Source organism: Plectropomus leopardus, chromosome 13 (genome assembly GCF_026936395.1).
Source record: "Plectropomus leopardus strain MGB_pleo_1.0 chromosome 13, ASM2693639v1, whole genome shotgun sequence".
Classification (NCBI taxonomy): domain Eukaryota; kingdom Metazoa; phylum Chordata; class Actinopteri; order Perciformes; family Serranidae; genus Plectropomus; species Plectropomus leopardus.
In genome coordinates, this window is record NC_142188.1 from 11,889,061 (window position 1) to 11,915,728 (window position 26,668).

Genomic DNA, 26,668 nt, shown 5'->3' on the forward strand with positions numbered 1-26,668 from the left:
ACGTGACTGTCCAGTACTAATGATACCGTCGCTTGTTCATCTGTGGCAACCAGGGCCAGACGTCTGTCAGGTCGGGAGGACAAGGGCAAGCGTGTGAGAGAGAGAGAGAGAGAGACAAGAGGCAGCAGCAGCTCAGAGAGAAGAAAGTCAGGGAGCTATCCCGTCCTCAGCAGTACAGTCAGTCCAGCTGTCCGTCCTCAAGGACAACACGCAGTTGAGTTTCGGGGGAACAGAAAGTTTGACCGCGTAAAGATGATGATGATGACCCAGGTGGAAACCACGGTGCACTATGATAACGGCTACGAGGATGAGTACATGATCCAGGAGGATGAGTGGGACAGGGACATGTTACTGGACCCGGCCTGGGAGCAACAGCAGAGGAAAGTAAGTCAGAAAAAAACCCGATTGTTTCAAGTGAATAAGTGAATTCTAGCTTTATTTATGCTACGCACAGTGTGATGAATACAATGGAGAAAATTATGTCATTATGTTACTCACATCGACCACAATGCAAGTTCTTTTTTAAAGTTCAAATAGTTTATTTGATATTTTCACATAACGCTAATTTGCTTGTACAGTCGCGGTCAAAATATTTTCAGGCAGCTCTGTTGGGTTAACGTCAAGCACAAGTAAAGAGGCAAACATCCGGTTTCAGAATAAAGCGCCTGATAACGAATCTAATATTTTCAGGAGCTAAAGGGGAACACACTTTATATAACAATAAGTCATTTCCATTGCATACGAAAGTTTAATCAGTGTCTAAATAACACGTTTATGAGGCTTAATCCCGATTATGATTATATTAGGGTTATGGCATTTTCATGAGCATAAAGATATATAGTTATTTTTATACCCCTGGTATACATTCTGGTTTCTTTCAGAGTGCTCCAGCTAGCATATTTGGGTTATGGTGTTATGACAAATATGATGTTTACATGCTCAAACATAAATAAAAATAAATGGGATACTCCAAAAACCCAATCATAAATGGGTTATTCATGTCCATGTAAACGTGTCATCTAGATCATCTTTTGCAATTTATTGTCGATGGAGCAGCTTCTGACTTTACATCCTATGACATCACAAATTTAAGGCTATACTATAGTTTGGGGATTTTTGAGAGTTGTAAATGTTTATGAATACTTCTGAATTGTCTCAGACCATAGGAATAACTCATATTAATTTTGAAAATGGGTGTAGTTCCTCTTAAAGTGCAGGCCCGAATCATCAAGTTATAGACAACTGGGCACAAATGTGCGATGGGCCACCAGCATAGACTTTTAATAATTACTAGATAGCAGACCTCAAGTTAGTGTCTAATCATTCCAGAGAAGTTACTCACCTGGTACATTTGCCAAAAAAGTTGACTTCCAAAGTATGAAGCCCACTAAATATGCACAGCAGTGTTTCTCCTCCTGGCCGCACCTGCATGCTCCGTTTTGATATCACATTGTGATGATGTCACAGATTTTATATTGCTTGTCTCAGTTTGAGGAAAGTTTTACAAACATGAAGCCAGAATTCTTAAATGACAGAATTCTTAAAGATTCTTAATGACAGTGTTTACAGTTCAAGGTGCTTTGTCAACACTACAGGGTTTCCACGGCCATGTGGAAAACCTGGAAAAGTCATAGAATTTCACAGATATATTTTCCAGGCCTGGAAAAGTCATGGCAACAGTAAAAAAAAAAATCTTTTAAAGTTCTGGAAAAGTCATGGCATTTTGTTTGTGTAAAGAAATTGTTACAATAATCTCACATGGATGTGTACCAAAGTGCATAATGGCATTTTTTTTTCGCCAATAGCTGGTGATGTAACTTAAATTCATTCAGAGTCACCATTACATACGTTTCCTCATTTTCTGCACTAGCCAAAATTACTTCTGAATCGATTTTAACTCTATGTTTTGTTTTGTTTTAAAATGCAAGCAAGAAAAAATGATCATGGGTCCTTGAACAGTCATGGAAAAGTTTTGAAATGTTGTCCATGAATATCTGTTGGAACCTTGGTTTTATGCTGGTGGGGAAATAGCTTTTTGGGTTACAGGGGTTTCTTTGGTATAATACCAAGAGTGGCCACTGGAAAAAAAATGTCTTCAAGGCTGAGCAGCTTTCCAGAGGGGCTGGCAATTTCATGTTTAGTTTTATTTTAAAAGGACAGCATCATTGCATTTCCGGTTACATGCCAAGACTTGACCCAGCCGGGGGTCCAGGGAGGGCGGCTTGACGGACGGATGCGGTGGGTACCAGCTAACAATAGCTCTGCCTTCCAGCGGCTCTGCAGACTGCTGCCTCTCCACTGATACGCGCGGAATGCGAGCTGTCAACAGATGCTTCTAACACATGATGACGCTCTTGGGATTAGAATGGACGCTGCATCTAAATTTAACCTGGGGACCAAAAGGCATTATAGTAGGGCTAATCCAGTGTCCTTGGTGCGGAATTCTTTTGTTTATAGAAACCACGGAGGAATATTGTACAAGCAGCACCAGCTCAACTCAATATAGCCTCGACCTCCCGCACTGTCAGTTGGTTTTAGGGCTTTAAAAGTTGGCCTGGGCCTTAAACTGCAGCCCTTTGCACAACTGGAGGCCATCATGCCCCTAGCCTCCTTTGGCCCTCACAGGGATGACAAAACTGTGTATTTTTGGTAACACAAGGCAGCAACAGATAGCCAGGCTTTATATGCACAGCTATGTTCCCAGTGTTTATCTTTTTACTTATTATAATTTGGAGATGACAAGTTGCTCATTGGAGTGGTTTGGTTCTTGGAGCAGCTGTTTAAAGTGATCAGAATTAATAAAGTGCCAGTGATGGTTGCATATAGTAACACTGGTGTAGTGTTTCTTTTTGGCTCAGAGGGAGATGATAAAGTCGCTCTGTGCCTGACCTGCTTGACACTCACATTGTTGCCGAAAAACTTTTGTTTGCTTCATTAGGGGCCACTTTTAGTCTCTTTTTCAAACTAATTTCTCCTATGTTGCCTGAAATCATTTAGCTCATGCCAGTGGCCTTATTTTAAATCCTATCAGCAGCTGTGGTAGCGCTCTTTTAGTGGACATTAATGCGACCTTTTTGACTCGCACAGGTACGCCTCCAGTGCTCAAATGCTACAAAGGCTCTTTTTTTTCAATTTGTAGAACATTCAGTTTTCATTCATTTTCCATTCTCCTGGACAAAGCCTCTGACTCAGTGAGGCCCTGAAGGCGACAGCCAGTTCAGTGACTGTGGGTTGGTCCTTGCTGTATGTGATTCATAAATATTTTTAGCTTTAATCGTCACTGGTCAGTAGTGCTGGAGAGAGGGAGGTGGGGGACTTGGAAAGTGGGCAACAGGGGTCTACGACAGTATGGCTGGGTCAAATTTGGAGAACCAGCAGCCCACGTTTTTTAACAAGGAGGGCAGGAGTTCAATGTCACAAACACCATGGGGACTCACTCAGTGGGGAAAGCAATGGCCTTTACTCTCAAGCCTGTAATATTCTGTTCTTGCAAAGGCACTCAGAGGGGAAGACTGAGTGGCTGGCTGAGCAGTCATACAGTATACAGCTCTATCTTTTGCCTCTATATTCTAACAAATCATTGCACTATTTACTAAAATGGCCAAGTAAAGTGCCCAAAAACTGAATAATGAAGTTAAATGTGAAAATACAAAAGTAAAACCAGCGTAGGGGTGCACAAGGATGGTTGTAAAAAAAAAAAAGACATTTCTGTCTGTATCTTGAAGCTCTTTTCAGATACTGCATTCAAAATGTGATACAAACATAGGCTCTATAAAATAATGGATGTAGCTACCCTGGCATCAAACATGAGGTGACCATATCTGGGCAAGGGGGGGGAATCTAACTGAGAAGCTGAGGACACTATCTGGAGAAAGTTTGTTAAAACTTCTCTAAATTATGCATAATTTTAGGCCCCTCCCCCCATTTTAACATGGGGGTCTATGTATATTGAGTCACTTCTGGAGTCAGCCTCAAGGGGCCATTCGAATGAACTGCAGTTTTTGGCACTTTGTGTTGGCTTCATTTTTTTTTAGCCCTGGAGGTTGCTGCTTGGTTTTAGAGTAGTTAGATTTGTCTGCTACAAAGTGCTAAAGCTGTTATCTCTGTAACACAAACAGAAAATGAATAGTTTAGTTCTGAACAGAAGGAGTGAAGTGTTACAGTTCACCCTACAGTCCAGGTTAGTTGTATCCAAGCAGCAACCTCTGAGGCTGAAAAATGAAGCCAATGTGTAAGTGCCACAGACTGCAGTCAAGACTAGCATCCATATAGCTCAATTGAAGTACCTATAAACATAAAAAAGTAATTTCTAGTACACAATTTAAATGTAATTCTTATTGTGGCCGGAGTAACCACAATCATTTGCCTTTAAGGTGTGTCCATTAAATTGTTTTAAAATAGAGTATTTGTGCTCTCATGATTTATCCACACATTCCTGTCTTCATACCTCAGCATAGTAATGAGTGTGAACAGTTACATGTACTGTGATAAAGCTATCTCCTTGCAGCTGGAAGCAATCACTTCATAAGTGGCAAAATGGTGACAGAAAGTGACGTGAGAGGGGGGAAAACTCTCCTTGTATCCACGTGACATTTTCACTCATGTTGACACGGCAAGATGTTTTGACGTTTTTTCGTCTCTTATCGTGAGGCACAGCAGAGCGGTCTAAATTTAACGCCTTATATCGGTCGGAATGTGCTCTGTGGTCGGCTCCCAGCTTTCATCCGTACAGTGTTGAGCGCCCGTGAACCCTGTGGCTCGCTATTGACAGACTTCATAAAAATAGGAGGAGAAGGACAATGATCCTGTCTTAACTTGATTTACACAGTATTTCAGTGCCCTGCTCATTGTATGTTTGTTCTGATGGTTGTTAGCTGTGGAACTACAGGAGGAAAAAGGTGAAATTGGACACTAATGGGTCTTTGAAGGTTAATCTGCAAATATAGTAGTGGTCAAAAAGGTTAACATAGATATAGTCTTGTGTGAAGTGAAGACTTTTTAAGCTGTTAGCTGCTTCAGTTTTTTTCAGGTCTACTGCAGAGAGGAATTAAAAAAAAGTAATAACGGTCACTTATTAAATCGGTCCACACGTTCAAGATGGCATTGTAGTACAACTTCCCCACAGAGGAAAGCAGGAAACTCACAGAAATCATCAAGCATGCAACCAAAATCACCAACCCCACTTAAACCCAGCTCTTAGATCTTTACAGTCATGCAGTAAAAAGACAGGCAGACTTTATCACCAGGGCCGTAATCACCTATTTAACATGGTGGGGGGGGCTGTATTAAATCAGCACGGTCTGTGACCCAACACTTCAGGGGGTTTGGAGGGAATTCCTGCAGGAGACATTTTTAGAAACTTAAAGTTATACTGCCAATTTTGTATGACTTAGGGCTGCATGAAATGTGCACACACTATGATTTTTTTAATGACTTTTTTATAGAGTATTATACTCATTTTTGACATTTTTATAACATAGGCTAATATACTTTAAATTACATCGTTATGACATAATATACTCTGAGTTTTTAAGACATTTTTATGACATAACACAGTGTTTGACATTGATTGTACCTACCCACAGCAGTCGATCACCAGCTTCTGCTGGAGTGCAGCAACACCACTTTGACAAACCACATACAAAACTGCAGTACATCATAATAATACAACCAATTGTAAAAATAAAGGCAGTTTATTCAATTTATTTTTGATTATGATTACATTTTTAATGGATATTTTGCAAAGTGGTAAATGGTTTCTTTTTAATTTTGTTTTTTAAATTTTTATCTAGATATTTTTTATTGATACATTTTTTTTTTACCATATTTGAATATTTGGGAGGGTATCCCTCACTTTATATTTATTAAAATTATGGCCTAGTTCATCAGGACCCTTTATATTCCTCTCACCACCACTTTGAGTAACTCCCATCAGGCTGAACACCTTCAGCCAAAGAGAGAACCAACAAAGTCTGTTTTTTTACACTGTAATATCCATTTTAAACAAGACCACATTTATGGCTACTTTTTAAAGCAGTTTTGCATACCTATTCTTATTTATTTATGGAATTGTTTGTGTTTTACTGTAATTTTATGTGAATGTTTATTTTCCGTCATAATGCGGTAGACAATAAAACTTCTTAAAGCTTAAATCATGTTTGTAGCAAAATCCATATAATTTGATGGTATTTTAATTTAAGTTAAATGTAATGTGTTAAAGCTTTAACTGAACTCAAAATATATGACTGTGCCATTTGCATTCTCGTCAATGTTCTGCATTCATTTATTTATTTATTTATTCTGTGGTGCATCAGAGCCTCACAGAAAGTGAAGAAATTACTACAGTTTCCATCCACAGATGTTTTATCAAATCTCGTTTTAATTGCCTTTGGTTTCCCTTTGCTGTTAGACCTTCACAGCCTGGTGTAACTCCCACTTGAGGAAAGCTGGCACTCAAATTGAAAATATTGAGGAGGACTTCAGGAATGGACTAAAACTCATGCTGCTTCTGGAAGTTATCTCAGGTGAGATCACTAAAGGAAGATGTTACTTTTATAACAATGTTTTCTTGATTTATTCTTTGTGATGCAACATCATTTGCACACTTTTAGTCACTGCATTTCATCAATGTAATATTAATCTTGTGGTTTATTTTGTTTTTAACGTGATATAATTGTTCCAGTTAGAGCACAATTAGTTTTAGTTTCATAATGTTCTCTTTGCAGGAGAGCGGTTACCCAAGCCAGACAGAGGGAAGATGAGGTTTCATAAGATTGCAAATGTCAACAAAGCGCTGGACTTCATCACAAGCAAAGGAGTGAAACTGGTCTCCATTGGAGCTGAAGGTATGCAAAACCTTTCTGTATATATGAGCATACTACAGGGCACCAGGTGATTTTATTATTCACTCTAGCAGTGCAAACTGATTGCAACAGGGTGTTTACCTTACAGAGATTGTGGACGGTAATGTAAAGATGACTCTTGGAATGATCTGGACTATCATCCTCCGCTTCGCCATTCAGGACATTTCTGTGGAAGGTAAGAAAAGAACATTTTAGAGTCTAAAGCTAGTTAATTTTCTATAGACATCGTTTTCACAGAATGTGGAAATGGAAAATTATACTGTGTTACAACTGACTGCTATGTAACCAATGCCTACAAATTCACTTTCTTCTCAGAAACATCTGCCAAAGAGGGTCTTCTCCTGTGGTGTCAGAGAAAGACTGCCCCCTACAGGAATGTCAACGTCCAAAACTTCCATGTCAGGTAAGTGTTTAACACATCAAATACTGTTTATTAAGTGTTACAGTGATATTTTGTATAGCGAATAAGTTAACCTGATAGCTCTTGTCAGCACAAATTATTCTGGAGGCTTTAAACAATACACGATATCTACGCTTGAGTATGGCATCAGCAAACTGCTGCCCCTAGTGCTGTTGCACCTTTAAATGTTAATGCTGGAGCTGGACTCCAGCATCTGAACTGACATGTCGGATCTCTCTGCTCTTCGGCTTGTGAAGCTGGAAGGATGGCCTGGCCTTCTGCGCCCTGATTCATAGACACAGACCCGACCTCCTCGACTACTCTAAGCTCAACAAGGTGTCGTGTGGTTTCACTTGTAACCAGGATGCTGTGTTTCAGCCCTGAACACTAACATGACTGATTTCCACAAAATTAACACATCTTTCACAGTGTGAACTGATTAAAACAAATACACACTGAAATCAGAATAATGGCACTTCTTATGACGTGTTGAATGAGGGATGCTATATCAAGGACGAGAGGTGTATCTTTCGAGCCGTTTTCTCTGCTAACACGTTACTCACAGACCATATGTGGTTGCTTTTTGTGATTGAGTTGTCTGGGAACAGGGAAGTGTTTGTGCCAGAGACAATTACAAAATAAAGCAATTTGAGCTTGAAATAGTTTGTTGACACTGTTGGTACTATTTATGGCACTTTTGGGTGCTTTTTGTGACATTTCACAGCACAAGGTCCATGTTGTTTACAGTGTAAATTATTTGAGATGAAGTGAGCTGTCTAGGGGAAGTCCACTGGGCTGTCTTAGGCAGTGGCACTGTGCAGGAATGTTTGCTGTAGATAAACAGTGTTATTTGGCTAATGGATATGATGCAGTGGATGTTTCTTCCTCACCGCTGAATGTTTTTATCCTTAGTGCATTCATTTAGTCGCACCTCATGCTTCATTATTCTCAACTAAAGCAGTTTAATTAGCGTGAATAGACTGAAATATGTTGCCTCTCTTGTATCACAAACCCCTGGAGTGATAAATATGCAAACAAAGGTATATCTACTTTTAAATTATGTCAAATGAGAACAGAGTTTGACTTCTCTCATCCAGCACATCAGTATGTGCATACCACTTGAGCTTGGATGTTTTTCGGGCAAGCAAATTCACAGCTGAGTTAAATGTTCTTGGTTTAAAGGATGCCTGGGATTCTCAGAGTATAAACAGACGAGGGCCTCAGTGAGCCGTGCTGCTTATTTCCAGAGCTGAAGAGCCCAGCTGACAGCCCTCCCATGATCGTTGAGTAACAAGTACTGCACCCTTTCCCTGCTGGAAGACGTTAAGGCTGTCTGACTGTTAAGAGAATATTTAAGACTTCTCTCTCACTGCAAAGTCTGTTTTGATATAAAACTGCAAGTTGGGGGGGGGGGCTGGGGACGGGACACACAAGATGTTGACCATGAGGTTATTGTGATTTTATTATTTTATACTGCAAATGAATTGTTCATGAACTTAAAAACCAGATCATGTATTCATGAGAAATTGAATTGTTGAGCTCAAATAGGAACATTTGCTTTACAGATTCGGCCCAACGCTGTGTATATGTATAGTAGGGGAAACACCACGGCTGATTAGGAAGAGTGACATTTCCATTTGTTTTGGTAACAGCACACAACTCACTGGCCCTGGCTCGCCGTTGACCCTGAATAGCCACAGAAACATGAGCCTAGTCCCTGCAGAGCTCAGGCTTAGATTTACCTCTGCTATTGTCCATGATGTCACGTCGTGTTCCCCAGTTAGAGGCTGCCGGTCCTCATGAAAGGCAGGAAGATGTCTGTTAGATGTGCACTGTGATATTTAGCAGTTAAATCTTAAGTAATGATGGTGTCAATTTTCATTATTATTAGGAGAGGGCACTCAGGGCAAATGCGAGTGATGAGGCACCGTATCTATTTCTCTTTACTGCTTTTTCTCAGTATTTAGATCTCTTTGGTGCACATATTCACACACTCGTTCACACCTGGACTTTTTAGTTCTTCTCATACTGCCAGGACGAGTTGCATTTTGCGCCAGGCAGCTGTTGAGTCTGGCTCCAGGTGAGCGGCTTTGTTAAGCAGAGACAGCTCTGGTCAGGGGCGCACATACAGGCCTTGGGGTATCCTTCTATCCATTCATCCACCACCCCTCCATCTCGTCATCAGTTTACCATCCATTTATGTGTCCTGTGCTGGATCTGTAAGCAGCTGGCCCTGTCATGTAGAGTACCAGCCCCCAACCCCCCTACCTTTATGGAGTGGCGGTACAGAGATAGGGACAGAGATAGGGACAATAGCAGCAGCATGATAGCATGATCCCTTTACCCCATTGCACTCTCACTGACTGTCCCATTAGAGGGGAAGGGTTCACCGTCAGCTGTTGATTTCATGCAGAACTCCCATTCTTGTAAAATACCTGTTTTCTCCTATTAAGGATTTTTTAAAAATTAAATCAGTCATTTTAAGAAATATATAATGTATAATGTTGTCAAGTCAGATTTATTTATAGAGCACATTTAAAAACAACAAATGTTGAATTAAAAAAAACAAGAGAAATGATCAAATAAAAACAGTCATAAAAACAGAATTAGTACAGAAAAGTACATTTTTAAAAGCACACAGTTTCTTCACAAATTCATAACAAAAAGATGGCATGGCACAAGCAACAAATTTAAAATACAGGGAATAATATAAATATAAAAAATGATTTTGGGGTGAAATGTTGTCTTGAGTATTTGCTGGTGGACTAATTAACTTATTTATAGTATTTTAATGATTTAGAGATAAAATTGAACATGGGATATATATATATACATATATATATATATATATATATATATATATGGTAAGGTTACTTTACAGAGACATACATATTCAGTACAATATTCATTGGAACATATAAATATTAATATACATAGTATTTATTAAATGAAAAAGTTGAAAATATATTTTCCTCTTTATTTTGTCTCACTTTAAAAATAAAGTCATATTATACTATTACTTCTCCTACAGTCCAGTTCCTTTCTTAGTAAATAATCCTTTTAGTAATTAGTAAATATAACAATCATCTGCTGGTTACTGATTCATAAATATGAAGATTTGCATCACTTTTGTTTCAGACTAAAAGATCAATTACAAAAATAATTAGTAAAATCAATTATTTTATGTTAGCTGTAGTTGTTGTCAAACAATTTGTGTCATAAATTTGAGAAAAAAATAATCGTATTGCCATTGAGACTGTTGTCATGGTATTGATCAAACTGCAATCATGGACACATGGACACAAGTTTATGTGAAAACTAGAAACCATACAAGTCAGGTCTATGCTTTTGTGCAGCAGCTCTCAAGTATGAATTTAAAACCAGTGCTATTAATTTAATGTGCATGTCCAGTAGGTGATCAGGGAGTATGATGTGTCCACCATAGCATGGAGGTCAGCGCGGTGGCATTTTAAGTCCAGCATTGCTGCTCAGTGATGCAGAATTGTGCTTCTTTATTTAGGATGATCCTCTGGGGAACCTGAACCTGGCTTTTGACATAGCTGAGAAACACCTGGACATTCCCAAAATGCTGGATGCAGAAGGTAATGTTTTCTGGAATAGAAGCGTCCAATATGTATTTTCTGAAAAGAAAAAATGTACTTTCTCATACACTGGTCTTTGAAATATGTGCTTGCAACATGAACTTCACCGTGTGTGTATAAGGACATTTTATCTGTGGAAGGTCTTTTTTTGTTTGTTTCAGTCTTAACATCACACTTGGAGTGTTTTTTTCTCTTTCCATTTTTCCACAATCATTTTCTGCTTTTTAATTTTTTTTCACTCTTCTCTTCCTCTTCCTGCAATAGATATCATCAACACCCCCAAGCCCGATGAAAGAGCTATCATGACCTATGTGTCCTGTTTTTACCATGCTTTTGCTGGAGCTGAGCAGGTATCCTGGTAGAACTTATCACCTTACTAATTTCTATTTTGAGACGAGTTAGCTATCACTATCCACAAGCATTTTAAGAACAGGTGCACAAATCCATTGTCAGTTTGATTCTGACATGTCATTTTGATCATCAAATTTATTGCGAGCATCGTGCTATTCGAGAATTTGAAAGGATCAATGGGGAGCATGGGCCGCTGTGTTACTTCACTGATGTAATTACATTATTGCTGTGCCCTGTGCTCTCAGGCAGAGACGGCTGCCAACAGGATCTGTAAGGTGCTTGGCGTAAACCAGGAGAATGAAAAACTGATGGAGGAGTATGAGAGACTGGCCAGTGAGGTAATGCATGAAATTTAATTAAAAGACACTCTCTTGTATGATGATGACACACTGTGCAATGAAATATTTGAGTTTTCAAAGCGAAATTAAACTTTGGAGCCTTTGTGGCTATACAGCACATGTTACACTAAAGTTTGCTCTCTGCCTATTACGTGAAACTAGTTCATCTTTCATTCTTTCACTGCTGTGATAAGCTAAGACCTATCTGCTGAAAAAATGTATATTTATCACAGCTTTCCTGACACACTTATATCTTAACATGGAGTTCTCCTGCCTCTACACTTACATTACCATATCCTTTTGTTTCCCAGCTGCTGGAGTGGATCCGCCGCACCACTCCCTGGCTCGAGAACCGGACCCCAGAGAAGACCATGGCGGAGATGCAGCGGAAGCTAGAGGACTTCAGGGACTACCGACGCCAGCACAAACCCCCTAAGGTGCAGGAGAAGTGCCAACTGGAAATTAACTTCAACACCCTGCAGACCAAGCTGCGCATCAGCAATCGTCCCGCCTTCATGCCCTCTGAGGGGAAGATGGTATCCGTAAGTGACAACTCCAAATTCTTCCACTGCTTCTAATATAAGAGCCAAGACGTGTTCGGGGTTGTGTGCACCACTGTTCACTTTAGAGGTTAGCGTTACACAAGATGAAGGATAAAGTTCTGACAGTCTACCTAGAGGGTTATTTTTGTTCTTTTTTTTGTAGCTTCAAATAATATTTATGTACATTTTTTATTTGCCCAGGTGGAATCATTTGAAAACATCTTAAAACAAGCACTGTGTAAGATTAAAGGGGAATTAGTTGCATCTAGAGGCAAAGATTACAAATTGCAACCAGCTGAAACTGTTCCCTGTTAGGATTCCTTCAGTGTTCATTTTTCAGGAGGTTCTCAGCAGGAGCTGAATTATCTGCAAAGGTCTCCTCTACCCCAAAACGAACGGATGTGGTGTTATAAACCGGTAAAAACACATAATAAAGCAGTTTCACGTAAAAAATCAGTGTTTTTCCAATGCTACTTGTCGCAGAGGGGCTGCTAACTACAGTGGCTGAAGGCCTGTTAATATATTCCCCTAAATCCTACACAATGGCACCCTAAGAAAGTTTAAACCTTTGAAACCTGGAGCGGCATCAATTTTCTTGTGTTGCATTCAGAGGCCTTCACTATCATTTTAACCTTTAAGCCCTGGGCAAATTGTTTTTCTTGAAAAAACGTGGGGAAAAATGTAATTAGCAACTTGGTAAGAAATGTTCCACAAATAGCAAGAAATAAGCAAATTGTTAAAATTAAAATTTAAAAAAGGGGAAAAAAGGAGAAAGGTAGGGAAAACTGTTATTCGAATTATCACAATTACATATTTATTTATTTATTTATTTTTAATGATTTTTAGGTAATTTTCTTTTACTTTTTACTAATTTCTTGCTCATTTTTTGGGCCATTTCTTTTTTTCCTGGCTTATTGCCTTCCTCCCATGTTTTTAAAAGAAATCAAGCCAATTTGCTCAAGTTTCAAAGGGTTAAACTGTGACGTTGTATTTTCTCTGTGTGCAGGACATAGCCAGTGCATGGCAGGGACTGGAGCAGGCAGAGAAAGGCTACGAGGAGTGGCTCCTTACAGAGATCCGTAGGCTGGAGAGGCTGGACCACCTGGCTGAAAAGTTTCGCCAAAAGGCCACCAATCATGAGAACTGGGCCAGCGGTCAGTTGTAGTTGTACATGTGGCATTTTAACTGCTTGCATTGTCTCTCTATCTCTTAGTGCTATCTATAAAGGTCTCTGTGTTAATCTGTTTACTTTTTAGATCCCTATTTATCTCCAGACATCTGTACTCTGCTCTACTAGCTGATTTTCAGTGTTTTCTCTAAGCTCAGGGTTTATTTAGACTTGTTCCTAATAAGACCTGATTGGAGGTTTTAGAATCTGTCCAATGCAATCAGCCTGTAGTGAACTGTAGCAGGTCGTTTTCTCCATCTGCAATGACCAAATAAGGCCTGTGTTCAGAGCTAACATACTTATCATCTCATTGTTCCCCTCTCTTACCTCTTCTCTCTCCATTTCTCTTTCTCTTTGCACATGTGTGATATTCAGGTAAAGAGCTGATCCTCTCCCAGAAGGACTATGAAAAAGCCACCCTGACAGAAGTCAGAGCATTGCTCCGAAAACACGAGGCCTTTGAGAGTGACTTGGCAGCCCACCAGGACAGAGTGGAGCAGATTGCCGCCATTGCACAGGAACTAAAGTACGCACTCCCTATAGCAGACATTTGCAGTCATGTGTCGCGAAATCCCAGGAGTATGTTTTCTATGTTACCAAACACAACACTACAGAGGGGGGTTGTATTTGTCAAATATTGCTTTAATAGCATTTTGGCTTACACGGGTGATTGTCTGGATAGATTATGGATGACAAGCAACAAAGAACAAGTGCACAATACAGAGCATGCTGTCGTTCAGTAGTCCCATAAACATCTGGGGTGCATTCAGCACCGACAAAACATCACACATTCCACATTCCAACTCCATATGCACGCCTTTTTATTCAGATGACGGTTCTTAAAGATCAACAATCACTGATTGTTTGTCAACTAGGGAAACTGCCATGGCTTCCTGCTGACAGATTACACTTCATTTAAATGGCTTTCTCAGCCCACATCATCATGTGTTAAGAAGTGCTCTGGTGCACTGAAATGGAGCGCACCCAGTCAGACACATGCACTTATCTGTCATATAGGCCAAGCCTTTGTCAGGCACCATTAGGATGAACAAAAAACAATCAAGAGGCCTTTAGCAAGTCAAAAAATTTAAACATAACAGTGACAGAAGCTACAGTCAATCAGATTTTTTTTAAATTTAAATTGTTAGTCCTTTCAACATATTGACTTTAAACACTTGACAGATGATACAGATATCAGAGTATTCACAGTCAAGAGGAAAAAAAACACCCAACTTAAAAGACAGCCACAAGGACCCACCCTACCACCCCAATAACTCTTACACATGTATGCATACGCTGTATACATATGCATTCACAGTAAAGCATATGCATACATGCTGTCCTGTGGTATCCTGTACCCTCTCTAACATGTTGTAGATGTTGCATGTGAGAAAAAAAAAAAAAACAAAAGAAATTTTTTTGGCTAGTTTTGCTTGGGACATCATTTACTCTGGGTATGTTTTTTATCAAAGGCAGCGACCTCTGTCACGTGTTTGAGACACTCTTTAAACTGTGGCCTATGTAGGCTCTTCCAGTGGTGTAGAATAAGCACTGGCAGCTACAATAAAACCTGTTACTGTCAGTCCAAACTCTGCTTCAGTAAGGCCTGGTGGCACAAGACATTTGTCTCCTAACAGACATAGTTAGACATTTTCAGTACCACCTGACAAAAGGATAATGCCATGGTGCAATCTCAGAGCATGGAGAAATGTGCCCCCATCCTTGTTACATTTTCAACATTTGTTGTTCTAGGTTAAGCTCAGTTAAACAATTTCAGGGATTCAGCCAATCAAATTACTTTAAAACAACATAACAACAGCCAATATGTCTTATGTTATATATATACATTTCAGTTTTACATGCTTTTTTTTGTTTGACATATTAAAAATGTTAAAATACAGAAATATGAAGTATATTTTAACAAAAAGTAAAACATTGGCTCTACATGAACATCAAAGACAACTTTATCCACCACACACACCAAACACTACAAAACGTACCCCAAAGCCTGTTTAACACAGTTTTGAAACATGTCGTTCAAATCTAAAACTCTAGCAAAATATTGCAGATTGAATGTGCCCCTTTTGTCTCTGTGCACATTTGAACCAGTAGAGGAGGTAAAAAAGAGTCAAGCAGTGCGAAAAAAAAAGCAAACCCAGAACAATGTAGAATAATATAAACTCATTGCCCCTTAAATGTGATTTGCATGTGACATGATTTAAAATCTTTTTGGAAATTAAGTATTTATGAAAACAACTTAAACCTACATCTCTTTAGTGAGAAACATGTCGCTCTATTTCAGTAGAAGCAGGGTGAAGGGTGTGGTTCACCCCTTCACAGGTATGCTGACATTTCCAATCAGCAGTCAATGATGAACACCTGTCCATCGTTACCTTCTCAGTCTGGAATCGGCCAGAGTACTTTCTGTTTCATATTTAATCAGTGCTCTGAGAGAGGAAGATATCATTTCAGCGGACAAGCAGAATGGCTACTTGGGTTTCTGTGAGGTATGTAATGGTTAATCTGCTGTTTTTGCTTGTTCATTTTCTATTTACAGCTTGTTTATTTTATTGAAGTTTTTGATTATGCTGTTTTCTTTTACAGTAAGTTGCTCATTGTTGCACTGTTGAGCTGGAATGTTCTTTGCTTTCCTGCGAACAAAGGTAAGACTATCACTTCACTGGTACAAGTGTACTCAAATGCTTACAAGTAAAAATGAATTTTAAATCTTATCACATGTTCTTGGTTTACTGAATTCTACATTTTCTTCTTTAGGCCGCAGCCAACATGGTCTTCATGAGGGCAGTGTCCCTAACATGGGGGCGCCTCCTGGCCTCCATTATGGCACAGGTGCATCCAAAGGTGCTCCTGCTCAGCCTTCCAGAGTGAATCACCCTGCTGTCTCATTCCTTTATGACCCCGAGGAGGAGGGAGTGTATGCTAGCCCTGGAAACTATCCAGAGAGCTCCAGCCCTACTCCTGACATGTCCAGTGAGGTTCCTATGGAAGAGTCTACGACAGACTACATTGCGTCCAGAACATCTCAGCCCCTACCAGTCATTGGCCTTCCCGCTCCACCTTACTTTGAAGCAGGCGAACTTGACCACTATGAAGCAAACATGGAGCATGGTAATTCAGAAGCAGAAACTGAGGAGCTGAGCTTTCCTCCACCTCCTCCACCGCCAGTTCCTCCATATCCAGATTTTGGATACCAGGCTGGTGAGTTGAATCATTATGCATCCATCTATGAGCATGGAAATGAGGAGCGGGAGACAGAAGAACAAGGTTTCCTCCCTCCGCCTCCACCACCTCCCTATGCTGCTAAGCCAGAGGAGGAGCCAGCTGCTTTGGCGCCGGAAGAAGCCATCGAGCAGCCTGTGGCACAGCTGATGCCGCTCAAACCAAACCTTCGCTACCTCTTCTTGACTGGTCAGTTTCCTCCTGGCACCTACACACACTACCAGTCCAACTACGAGACAGGCCGTGATCACTGGGATGAAGCCCATTATGAGAAATACCACTACCCTGATGTTCAAAGTCCAGCCATCCCTCAGACTCAGCAGGACTATTCCAAAATCTAACCAGGACTGTCGTTCTCTCAAACAACTTGAAGCAGATCATAGTAAAGGGAACTCCAGCAGTCTCTGAATTTTACTCTAACATGTATCTGTCTATGCTCAAGTTGCTTTTGAAATTAAAAATAAAATGCAAATTGATTCTGTCTTTTCTATGGGTTGGGTTGATTTGACTTAAGGTGGTTTATTCTAAGGAAACATGGGTATTGTTGGTTGCTGATGAGGTTAACAGCTTAAATGCTACATTTTCAGCTACAGCAAGAAATCACAATGTGCTCTGTTCAAAATAGTTGGGACTTTTCAGCGTCCACAAGTTAAGCTGCTCCACTTAAAATCAGATGAGGCCATGTGCTTATGTATGGGAATTAGTTTTTCCAATTTTTGCCTGAAGTTTGGCTTTGCAAAGTGGTGGAAATCTGGAAATTTCTGGAATCTCACACAAATGGCTTCACTTAACCAGTGCACAGGCTGGCAAAAGTTCAAAGGTCCTGGAATGACCTTCATACCAAGCTCAAACTTTAGGCCTTTAACTCTAAATCATCAAATTTGAAGTGGTCAAAACCAGCAATACTATTAAACAGTGCTGTATGACCAGGTAAATTGATTTGCAGTCTCCATCAAGGTCCTCATGTGTCTTAAGCCAAAATTTAATGGCCTTAAACTGTCAAGTGCAAATGTTGCTGGCGCTTTGAGCTCTTATTTTCCTTCTCTGTGCATCGTGGTGGTAGATTAATTATGCCAGAAACCCTCACCCTACTTCAACAATTTTGACCTTCAGAGTAAAAGTGCTCTCTGCTCACTGGAGCTGCTTCAATGGCTAAAACTCTACACAAAATATTACTGTGTGATTTTTTTTTTTTTTTTTTTTTTTTAATGTCCTGATTGGGTCTGATGCTATGTGACCATGTCATGACTATGCCTCACAAGAGAAGCTTTAATTTCTTTAGTACTAATCTCTCCAAATCTACCTTCTTGTCTGGCCTTTGTTCTGCATTATAGTCTGACTTCTATTATATTGCCTCTGGGGTTTCTTGCCTTTGCTTTATCAAAGCACTTTGAACTCTTTTTCTAAAGCTGCTATATATACTTTTCTATATAGCTTACCTTGTCATATTTAAAAAGTTTTCAGGCCTGTTTTGAATTGATCTACTTTTTAAATATTACACTTAATACAACTTCCCTGTGGAGATGCATTTGTAAATGTAATTTGTCAAAGTCTGGGTTAACAGTTCACATTTCATTTTACGCCTTTCAACTTTCTGAGTTCCTAAATGACCAGACTGTCAAACCTGCCACTATAGTTGCAGTCTTTGTGCTGATCTTAGTTTCCAGTACTTTTTTTGTTAATAAGGCCTAAATGCCTGGGAACTATAATACAGTAAAGCTCTTTTCCACAACTGAAACAGCTGCTCATGCTTTGTTTTTCCAGTGAGCTGGACTACCATGACGTGGCAGCTGTGAACCTGCGCTGCCAGAGCATCTGCGACTTGTGGGACAAGCTGGGAACCCTGACTCAGAAAAGAAGAGAGGCGCTGGAGGTGAGAGCAACATTCATGTCTGGTATCAATGATTTAATATGTGAGACTATGACTGAAAGCAGATAAAAAGGTATTTATATCCGCCTAACCCATTTTCACATAAGCTTGAGTGTTTGTTCAAGACAGTTTTTGAGTTCCTAAAGATTTAGGATTATATTCAATGCATACCTTAGAATAAGTAAGTGACACCAGAAGTACCCTTTACTGAAGTAACAGTACTAATACCAAACTGTGAAAAAAAAACTACAAGTAAAAACTCTGCATTCTAAACCTTAAGTGAAAGTATGGAAGTGTTATCAAAATTAATTGAAAATACTAAGTAATGTATTTATTGTAGTGTAAAATATTCCCTGACAGTGTTATAGAATTCTGTTTTTGGATTAATCATAAGGGTGCATAAATGTTGTTGCATTTTACTACTGTCAATGTTTAAGGTTGTGATCATTTTAACAACTTTTATATACTGCTGGATAGTTTAATCTACAGTAATGCGTCATATTCTATAAGATCATCACTGATTGTAATGTGGCTGTCCTGTGAGAACCATGCATCTCAAAAAAGTTTACTTTTTATGGAGTCAGAAAAAACAGCCATGTTTTCAGGTGTGACAATACATTTTCCAGCTGATCCGAGAGGGTTTTTAAATTGTTAATATAGCGTGAGATAGTCTCTTATCATGTAAAGGAACACTTCATCCTTCAGTTAAACACAAATATTCAAAATGAGCACATCTGGGGATACGTGGGTTTTCACAAAACAGGAAGGAGAAACCAAATTGTAATCTAAAAAAGTAACTAAGGCTGCCAGACGAATGAAGTGGAGTTAAATGTACAATATATAAGTCTTATTTGTGGTGTGGAGTCAAAGTATAAAGTAACAGAAAATTTAAATGCTCAAAGTACAAGTGCCCTCAATTTGTACTTAAGTACAGTACTTGAGGAAATGTTCTTAGTTACTTTCCACCACTGTAAGTTGGTTATTCTCCACAAGAGTGCGCTAATGTTCCACTCAGACCCTGATGGACACATAATGAAGATGCATCCAAAACCAGCTTAATCAAAATGTCAGTGTAAGCATATTTAGGTGTCCGTCAATGACATCTCAACAGACATGACTGATTGATGAGGAGAGATAATTGGATCCCCTTTAAAATCCCTGACCCAGATAGGATGGTAAAATGGGAGGGTCCAGGGGATAAAGGAGAAATAGATGTAAGAGTCCTATCCAGGAAGTGACTGGCTGAGAGCCCACCAGCCACTTCCTCTGATCCACGCTGGCCGTTCCAGACCTGCAAATGTGTGAGGGCGTTGGAAAAAGGCCAAGGATTAAGTCTGAATGACAGGGACAGGGGTCTGTTTTCTGTCCATCTCCCACTCCCCGCCATTCGCTGGCTGCTGAGGGGAAGGAGCGACCAAGCCAGAGTTGGAGGTTAACAAGGCCGTGCCAGTGTTATGCACCCTCGGATTAGTCATCAAAACAGGTGAAGGGTTGTTTGTTTGGGATTTGTATGTGAGACATGAAGATGATGACTCCTCTTTAGTTCAAGGCAGAGCCTAAAGCTTAGCTATAGGTCGGATGTTTTGGGGTTTCAGGATTTAGAAATATACAAAACAGGCATATAATATCTTTTAATCCTCTCAGCGAGCAGAGAAGTTGCTGGAGACTATTGATCAGTTGTTCCTGGAGTTTGCCAAGAGGTCGGCTCCTTTCAACAACTGGATGGAGGGAGCCATGGAGGACCTGCAGGACATGTTTATAGTGCATACTATTGAAGAGGTCCAGGTAGGCTCACTCACAGCACTGTGCTGCCATTTGTCAATATCTAGTTTCATTTCACAGCATTGCTGCTGTTTAACCCTTTGAAACCTGGGAAAATTGGCTTGACTTCATTCAAAAACACGGAAAGAAGGCAATGAGCAACTGAACAAGAAATTACCCAAAATTAGCAAGTCAGTCATAAAAGAAATTGCAAGAAAATTACAAAAAATTAGCAGAAAAAAAGGGAAACAAAAGTAGCATAAAAAATTAGCAAATGACCTGAAAAATGTGCTAAAATATAATAAAAATAATAAATATACACATTTCTGTCCTGTAATCTAAATAAATATAGTTTTTCTTTATTTTTCCCTAGTCATTTGATAATTTTCTGTTTTTTGGGTCATTTTTCTTGTCACCTTTTGAATTTTTTCTTATTTGCAATTGAACACCTCATAATAATAAAATCTCATAAAAAATAAAAACTTTCGTATGGCATCTAAATGCTGTACAAGAAGACAGATTTCCATCCAGGTTTTAAAGGTTTAAGAAGTCCAGTTAGGCTGAACCTGCTCAAATTTTTCCCATGATTCATGTTTTGATGCCTCATGGTATATAGTGAATAATGTTGGTAGACCTGTCACACCCAAAAGAAACATACATAATACCCATAATGTTATCACTTTTGACAAAATTTTAATTTTAATAAAATTTCAGGACTTCCCTTTTCCCTTTCCAGAGTCTAATCGCAGCTCATGAGCAGTTCAAAGCGACTCTACCCGAGGCAGATGCAGAGAGACAGGCCATCTTGGGAATCCACAATGAGGTGCAGAAAATTTCCCAGAGCTATGGGATCAAGGCCAACATTATCAACCCGTACAGCACCCTCACAACTGAGGAGCTTCTCAACAAGTGGGAAAAGGTACGCTTCAAAACGCACTTACAGAATCATACATCGAGGGATAAAGACTTTATTCAGACAGTGGCTGTCTGGCCGTATAAAAGCATTACTTATGACAGGAGCAAGTCCAACATCTACATTCCACTGTTAAAGTGAAGAAGTCCTCCCTTAGTGTTTTATCACTGAGTTGATGGACTTAACACCCAGTAGGAATCTAAAACATGATACTGTATGGATATAATTAACATACAGTGGGGTAAATTATTATTCAACACATCAAAAATGTTTTCATTCGGGGTTCCCACTAGCTCAGTCGGTAGAGCGGGCACCCCATGTACAGAGGCTATGCCCCCCCACCTTTCACATTTAAGCTGTCCTATGAAATAAAGACAAGAAATGTTTTCATTTTACATATTTGCAGTGCAGCTAATCACATGAAATTGAGACCAGACATTGGTATTAACTCAATAATACTACTCAGATAAGGACATTGTAACATTTCAATCTATTAAAGTTTATCGGCAATAAAATGGAATTTTTGAACACACTTATTGAAATTCAATTCATAATTGGAAAATCCTTTGTTTGCAATGCCAGCTTCAACACACTTCTGTATGGAACTAATATCCTAGTGTTCAAATGGGATTTTGGACAATTCTTCCACACAGATAGTCTTAAAATCTTGAAGATGAGAAAGAAATTTCACTTTGAAAACTTAAACAGTTGGTGTCCTCAGTTCCCAAACGTTTACTGAGTTTATCAAAAGAAAAGGTGATGTTACACTGAGGTAAACATGCCCCTAAACAATGAAGTTTATCAGTTTGAACATTAAATATCTGGTCGCTGTACCATATTTAATTGAATATTAAAAAAAGGGTTGCATATCAATCCCATATTTTGTACAGCGTCCTAGCTTTTTTTGAATTTAGGTATTTATACAACAAAATTGCTGCATAGACACAAAATAGAATTTAAAAAAAAACAAACCTCAAATCAAGAGTGATCCACCAGTTTTAATAAAAGGTAGTCTATACAAAATGAAGTATATTAATCTCAAAATATAGCAAACATTCATGAGAAAAATAAAAGTTCTGCATGCGTGATTCTCCATTTATTCTTTAATATATGCTGTTTTGCCTTTATTATGTAAGTTATCCTTTCAAGGCTTGATGACATCTGTCTTATTCACTGAGTAAAGCTCAGTCTGTGAGTCTTTTTCTATAACTCTGCAATGCATTGTTTGGAGTAAAGCAAGCTGAGGTCTGTTCATTTTACTATAATTATGTTTCTCTGGATAAAAGATAAGATTTGTTTTGAAATAATCTTCTTGATTATGACTCTTTCCTTCTCCAGAACATTTTATGCTTTCGACATTGCCAAATACAGTGAAGTAATGCTCCTTTAGTCCTCCCGTACATTTTGTGCATATGTCTGGCATGTTTTTGTTATTGATTTAATTCCACCGGTGTCACATACTGTATGTCAGCATTAATCATTTATACTGTATTAGTTTAAGGTGTGTATTTATAGACTCGGTATGAGCATCAGCACAAACTGCTCTCCAATCTTTATCAGAAATTTCAGATTACAAAAGCATAATAGTGTTTTATTTTAATTGCTCTTTAGAGGGGGAGCCAGCTTCTTACATCATATCTGAGGCCTTTTTGCATGTGTGTGTTTTCTAGGTGAAGAAGCTGGTTCCTCAGAGAGACGGTGCCCTCCAGGAGGAGATGGCACGTCAGCATGCCCATGAAAGGCTGAGACGACAGTTTGCTGCCCAGGCTAATCTCATTGGACCCTGGATCCAGGCCAGAATGGAGGTTAGACATACAGGCTTCATAAGCAGTTTGACAGTTATCTCCATCTAATCAAATCACGACCTGAAATGGAAGATGATTACATTCACATGCATTCTACGTAAAGGGGGTACAATGATGATGGCTGCCCTGATAATGATGATAATTGAAAAATGCGCAGTATTATTATTTTCATACACAAAATATTTCTTCATCAAATGCTGTGTGTCCTGACAGAATTTACTCTTAGCTACAGGTAAATGACTCCCTGCAGTACTAGTGAACAAACTATCTGATCTTCAAAACAGCACTGTGTCATCTAAATTGGTCCCAAAAATTAAGGTGACCTCTTTGCTATTCCAACAGGAAATTGGGCGCTGCTCCCTGGAAATAGGAGGCGCCCTGGAGGACCAGATGACCCAGCTGAAGCAGTGCGAGCACGTCATTGTTGCTTACAAGCCCAACATCGACAAGCTGGAGGGTGACCACCAGCTCATCCAAGAGTCCCTGGTGTTTGATAACAAACACACCAACTACACTATGGAGGTACAGGCAGTGGCAAACAGTGTGACACCACTATTTAGTGACACGAAAAAAAAATTTGAAGCAAGGCTGGTTAGCATTCCTGGCAGCCTGCTGTAAAACTGGTTAATCCACTTTTTTTAGACGGTCAGTTAATCAGACATTCACACATCCAGTTTTCATGTAACTGCTCAAGGTGTATTTTCTCTGTACTATCATGTCTGCTCTGTCACATCAACAGCATATCCGTGTCGGATGGGAGCTGCTCCTCACGACCATCGCCCGAACCATCAACGAGATTGAGACCCAGATCCTGACCCGCGATGCTAAAGGCATCAGCCAGCAGCAGATGAACGAGTTCAGATCCTCTTTCAATCACTTTGACAGGGTACAGCTCGCCACCATCTCTCATTTTGTGTGATTTCAGTGAAGCAATCAGAGCAATTCAGAAGCAGAGCAGGAGGGAGGGGTAGTCCTGTGTATAGAGACTGTTTTGTAGTTGAGCGTACCATGACCAAAATGTCCTCCCTAGAGAGGGCTTTGTGTGCAAGATGCTCAGTCTTAACCTACCCAGGAGCAGTGTTCAGCAGCTGACATTGCATTTTGCCTGAAGTAATTCCTGGTTGAGAGTTGATGAAAATCTCCTTACAGATAACCACGCTATGAACAGTAGCTGCTCTTCTGCTCTGAAATGTTAGGACATATTTAACTGTATTTATGGCTCATAAGAATCCCATGGCTAACATAGTTTTGATGAAAGTGCAGCAATGAATGGCTTATTCAAGTGTCATTTATTCAAGCTACATCTGCACTGTAGGAGCTCCACAGACTGGCTTTGTCTCACAGTGCCAGAGTAACAGCATGGATAATACACCTTCCAAATACAACCTAAAAAAACATTGCTGTGTACTGATGTCCCAGACATTTGGTGTCTGTGTATACAACTTACATATGCACAGTTTTGGTGTGAGCGTTCAAATATGTGTCTGTGCAATATTGCGATGACTTCCTTTTAAGCTTTTTAAACTCTCAGACATCAATCATGAAATATTCAGCATCTTCAATATCTCACTGCAAAAGAAAAAGATTTGGTGCTTTCCTATTTAACTTACTTTATTTTTTATTTTTTTAAATTTATTTTATGGTGCAGAACATCTGATTTGGATAAAAGTTTGCATATGTGTTTAGGATTTAGTCATTGTTAAATGCTATATTGACAAGCACTGAATATGATGCACTTGGTTTGTGTATGTCATGCTTCAGTCTGCTCTGTAATCTCTAAATCTACTCTCCTTATTTCCTGTTTGGTGAACCTGAAATTTGGCCTCTGACTGTAGAAGAAGAACGGAGCTATGGAAACCGATGACTTCAGAGCCTGCCTCATCTCTATGGGTTATGACTTGGTATGATGTTTCAAATTTGGTTGCGTGGGTGTCAGAGCTGCAATAATTAGTTGATTAATTGATTGTAAGAAAATGAATCACCAACTATGTTGATGTTCTGTCAATCATTAGACATTTTTCAAGCTAAGATGTCAAACATTTCCTGGTTCTAGTTTTTTTTTAAATGTGAGAGTTTGCTGCTTTTCTTTGTCATTTCTGAAAGTAAAAATAGTTTTTCAGGTTTTCAAAACAGTTGGCTGGACTAAAGAAGCTATTTAAATGCATCTGTCTGGGCTTTGGAAAATTGTGATGAGTGTTTTTTACTTTTTTGACATTTTATATAATCAGATTTCTTGGACCTTGTTGATGAGGTCCACCACAGCCGGAAAGAAACTGTTTTTTTTTGGCATGAGGTTTTTAAATTATTAATTGTGATAATAATTAGCAGATTAACTTATAACGAAAAATAATAATTAGTTGCATCCTAGTTGATGGGCTACACACACAAACTGTACAAACTCTCCTTATTCTCCTCCCGTGCTTTTCTCAGGGGGAGGTGGAGTTTGCCCGTATAATGATGCTGGTGGACCCCAACGGTACTGGAAATGTCTCTTTCCAGTCTTTCATTGACTTTATGACCAGAGAGACCGCTGACACGGACACTGCCGAGCAGGTTGTGGCATCCTTCCGGATCCTGGCAGCTGATAAGGTATCTGTTTGTGTTAGTGTGGCTCAGTGGCATGCGGGCAGATATTCTTAGCCAACACTAATCTATTCTATTCCAGTCATTATTTCCAAGTATTTGCCGTGCCATGTTGATTTATGATCTGCAATTTTGTTCATGAGCTCAAAATGGAAAAGAGGGGGTATCAGCATGAATGTTTCTGGAAACATGTTTGAAACACGTTTTCTCTCCACAGCCGTACATACTAGTGGAGGAGCTGAGGAGAGAGCTTCCCCCCGAACAAGCGGAGTATTGCATCATGAGGATGCCGCCTTACAAGGGCCAGGGAGCACCACCAGGGGCGCTGGACTACACCGCCTTCTCCACTGCGCTCTACGGAGAGAGCGACCTTTAACCAACTAGAAACACCCTTCATTTACTGACCTTATCCCTAACCAACCCCTCCCTGTCTTCCATCTCTTCATGAAATTAAGGAATCTATAAGACAGTTGGATCAAATTTGTTGATTTGTATGTGTTTGTTGGTTAGCTCTCTGACATTAGATTGTCTACAATCATGCTGAGCATCGTCATGTGTCTTGCTACTCTTATTCTGATAAAAACTGACCCCTAAACATCTAGAAATTGCCATGTTCTTGTACATTTTATCTTGTGTGCAATGGTGTTTTGTGCAGAGAGTAGGGTTCTGCGATGACGATAAATGTACTCACACTTGGTGATACGCCAACAGGATCATGGTGTTTTCGTAGTTTATCAGTTGAAGAAATTAGGCATAAAAGTCTTGTTTTATCTCACAGTGTCATGTAGTGTTTTCATGTTTCTTCACAGTGCCTTCGTTTTGGGAATACAATCTTCTGATAAGGCATTTCGAGTTGCTTTAAACCGAATTGCAGTTTGCAAAAGCAATTTTAGACCTGCCATTCAGCAATAAACAGTGTAGAAAATGGGTTCCCAAAAAGTCTAAAAATATACAGAACCAACAGAGGAAAATAAGTGGGAGACCACATGAATGCAAAAGTAAATGTTTACAATTGCTCACTGGTTTAAAGGCAGAGAACACAGAAGATTAAAGGTGCAGTATTCATGAGTTTTGTGTTTCAAGATGAAACGTTCTCTCAGGCGGCAGCAAACACATTAATGCTTACATGTGCCCTGAAATAATACCAATAAGATCGGAAAAAAAAATACACAAATAAGAAAATAAAGATCAAATGAAGCACAACAAGAACTGCTCTCTACCAGCTAGGAAAA

At 39.4% G+C, this 26,668-nt stretch overlaps 2 protein-coding genes across 2 annotated transcripts; both read left to right on the forward strand.

The window, feature by feature from the left end:
• The first annotated feature begins 34 nt into the window (after positions 1-34).
• Positions 35-26,211, forward strand: actn2b (actinin, alpha 2b). The gene is made up of 21 exons (XM_042502057.2): positions 35-384; positions 6,410-6,524; positions 6,726-6,845; positions 6,952-7,038; positions 7,179-7,266; positions 7,521-7,599; positions 10,784-10,865; positions 11,130-11,215; positions 11,462-11,554; positions 11,866-12,096; positions 13,103-13,250; positions 13,640-13,790; positions 18,269-18,377; positions 20,019-20,159; positions 20,872-21,054; positions 22,719-22,853; positions 23,196-23,375; positions 23,593-23,739; positions 24,689-24,754; positions 25,284-25,442; positions 25,654-26,211. Exons 1-21 carry the CDS (start codon positions 253-255, stop codon positions 25,810-25,812), a joined length of 2,691 nt encoding a protein of 896 aa, XP_042357991.2. The 5' UTR covers positions 35-252; the 3' UTR covers positions 25,813-26,211.
• Positions 15,635-16,980, forward strand: LOC121954515 (uncharacterized). The gene is made up of 3 exons (XM_042502061.2): positions 15,635-15,771; positions 15,869-15,927; positions 16,040-16,980. Exons 1-3 carry the CDS (start codon positions 15,749-15,751, stop codon positions 16,843-16,845), a joined length of 888 nt encoding a protein of 295 aa, XP_042357995.2. The 5' UTR covers positions 15,635-15,748; the 3' UTR covers positions 16,846-16,980.
• Positions 26,212-26,668: the final 457 nt, after the last annotated feature.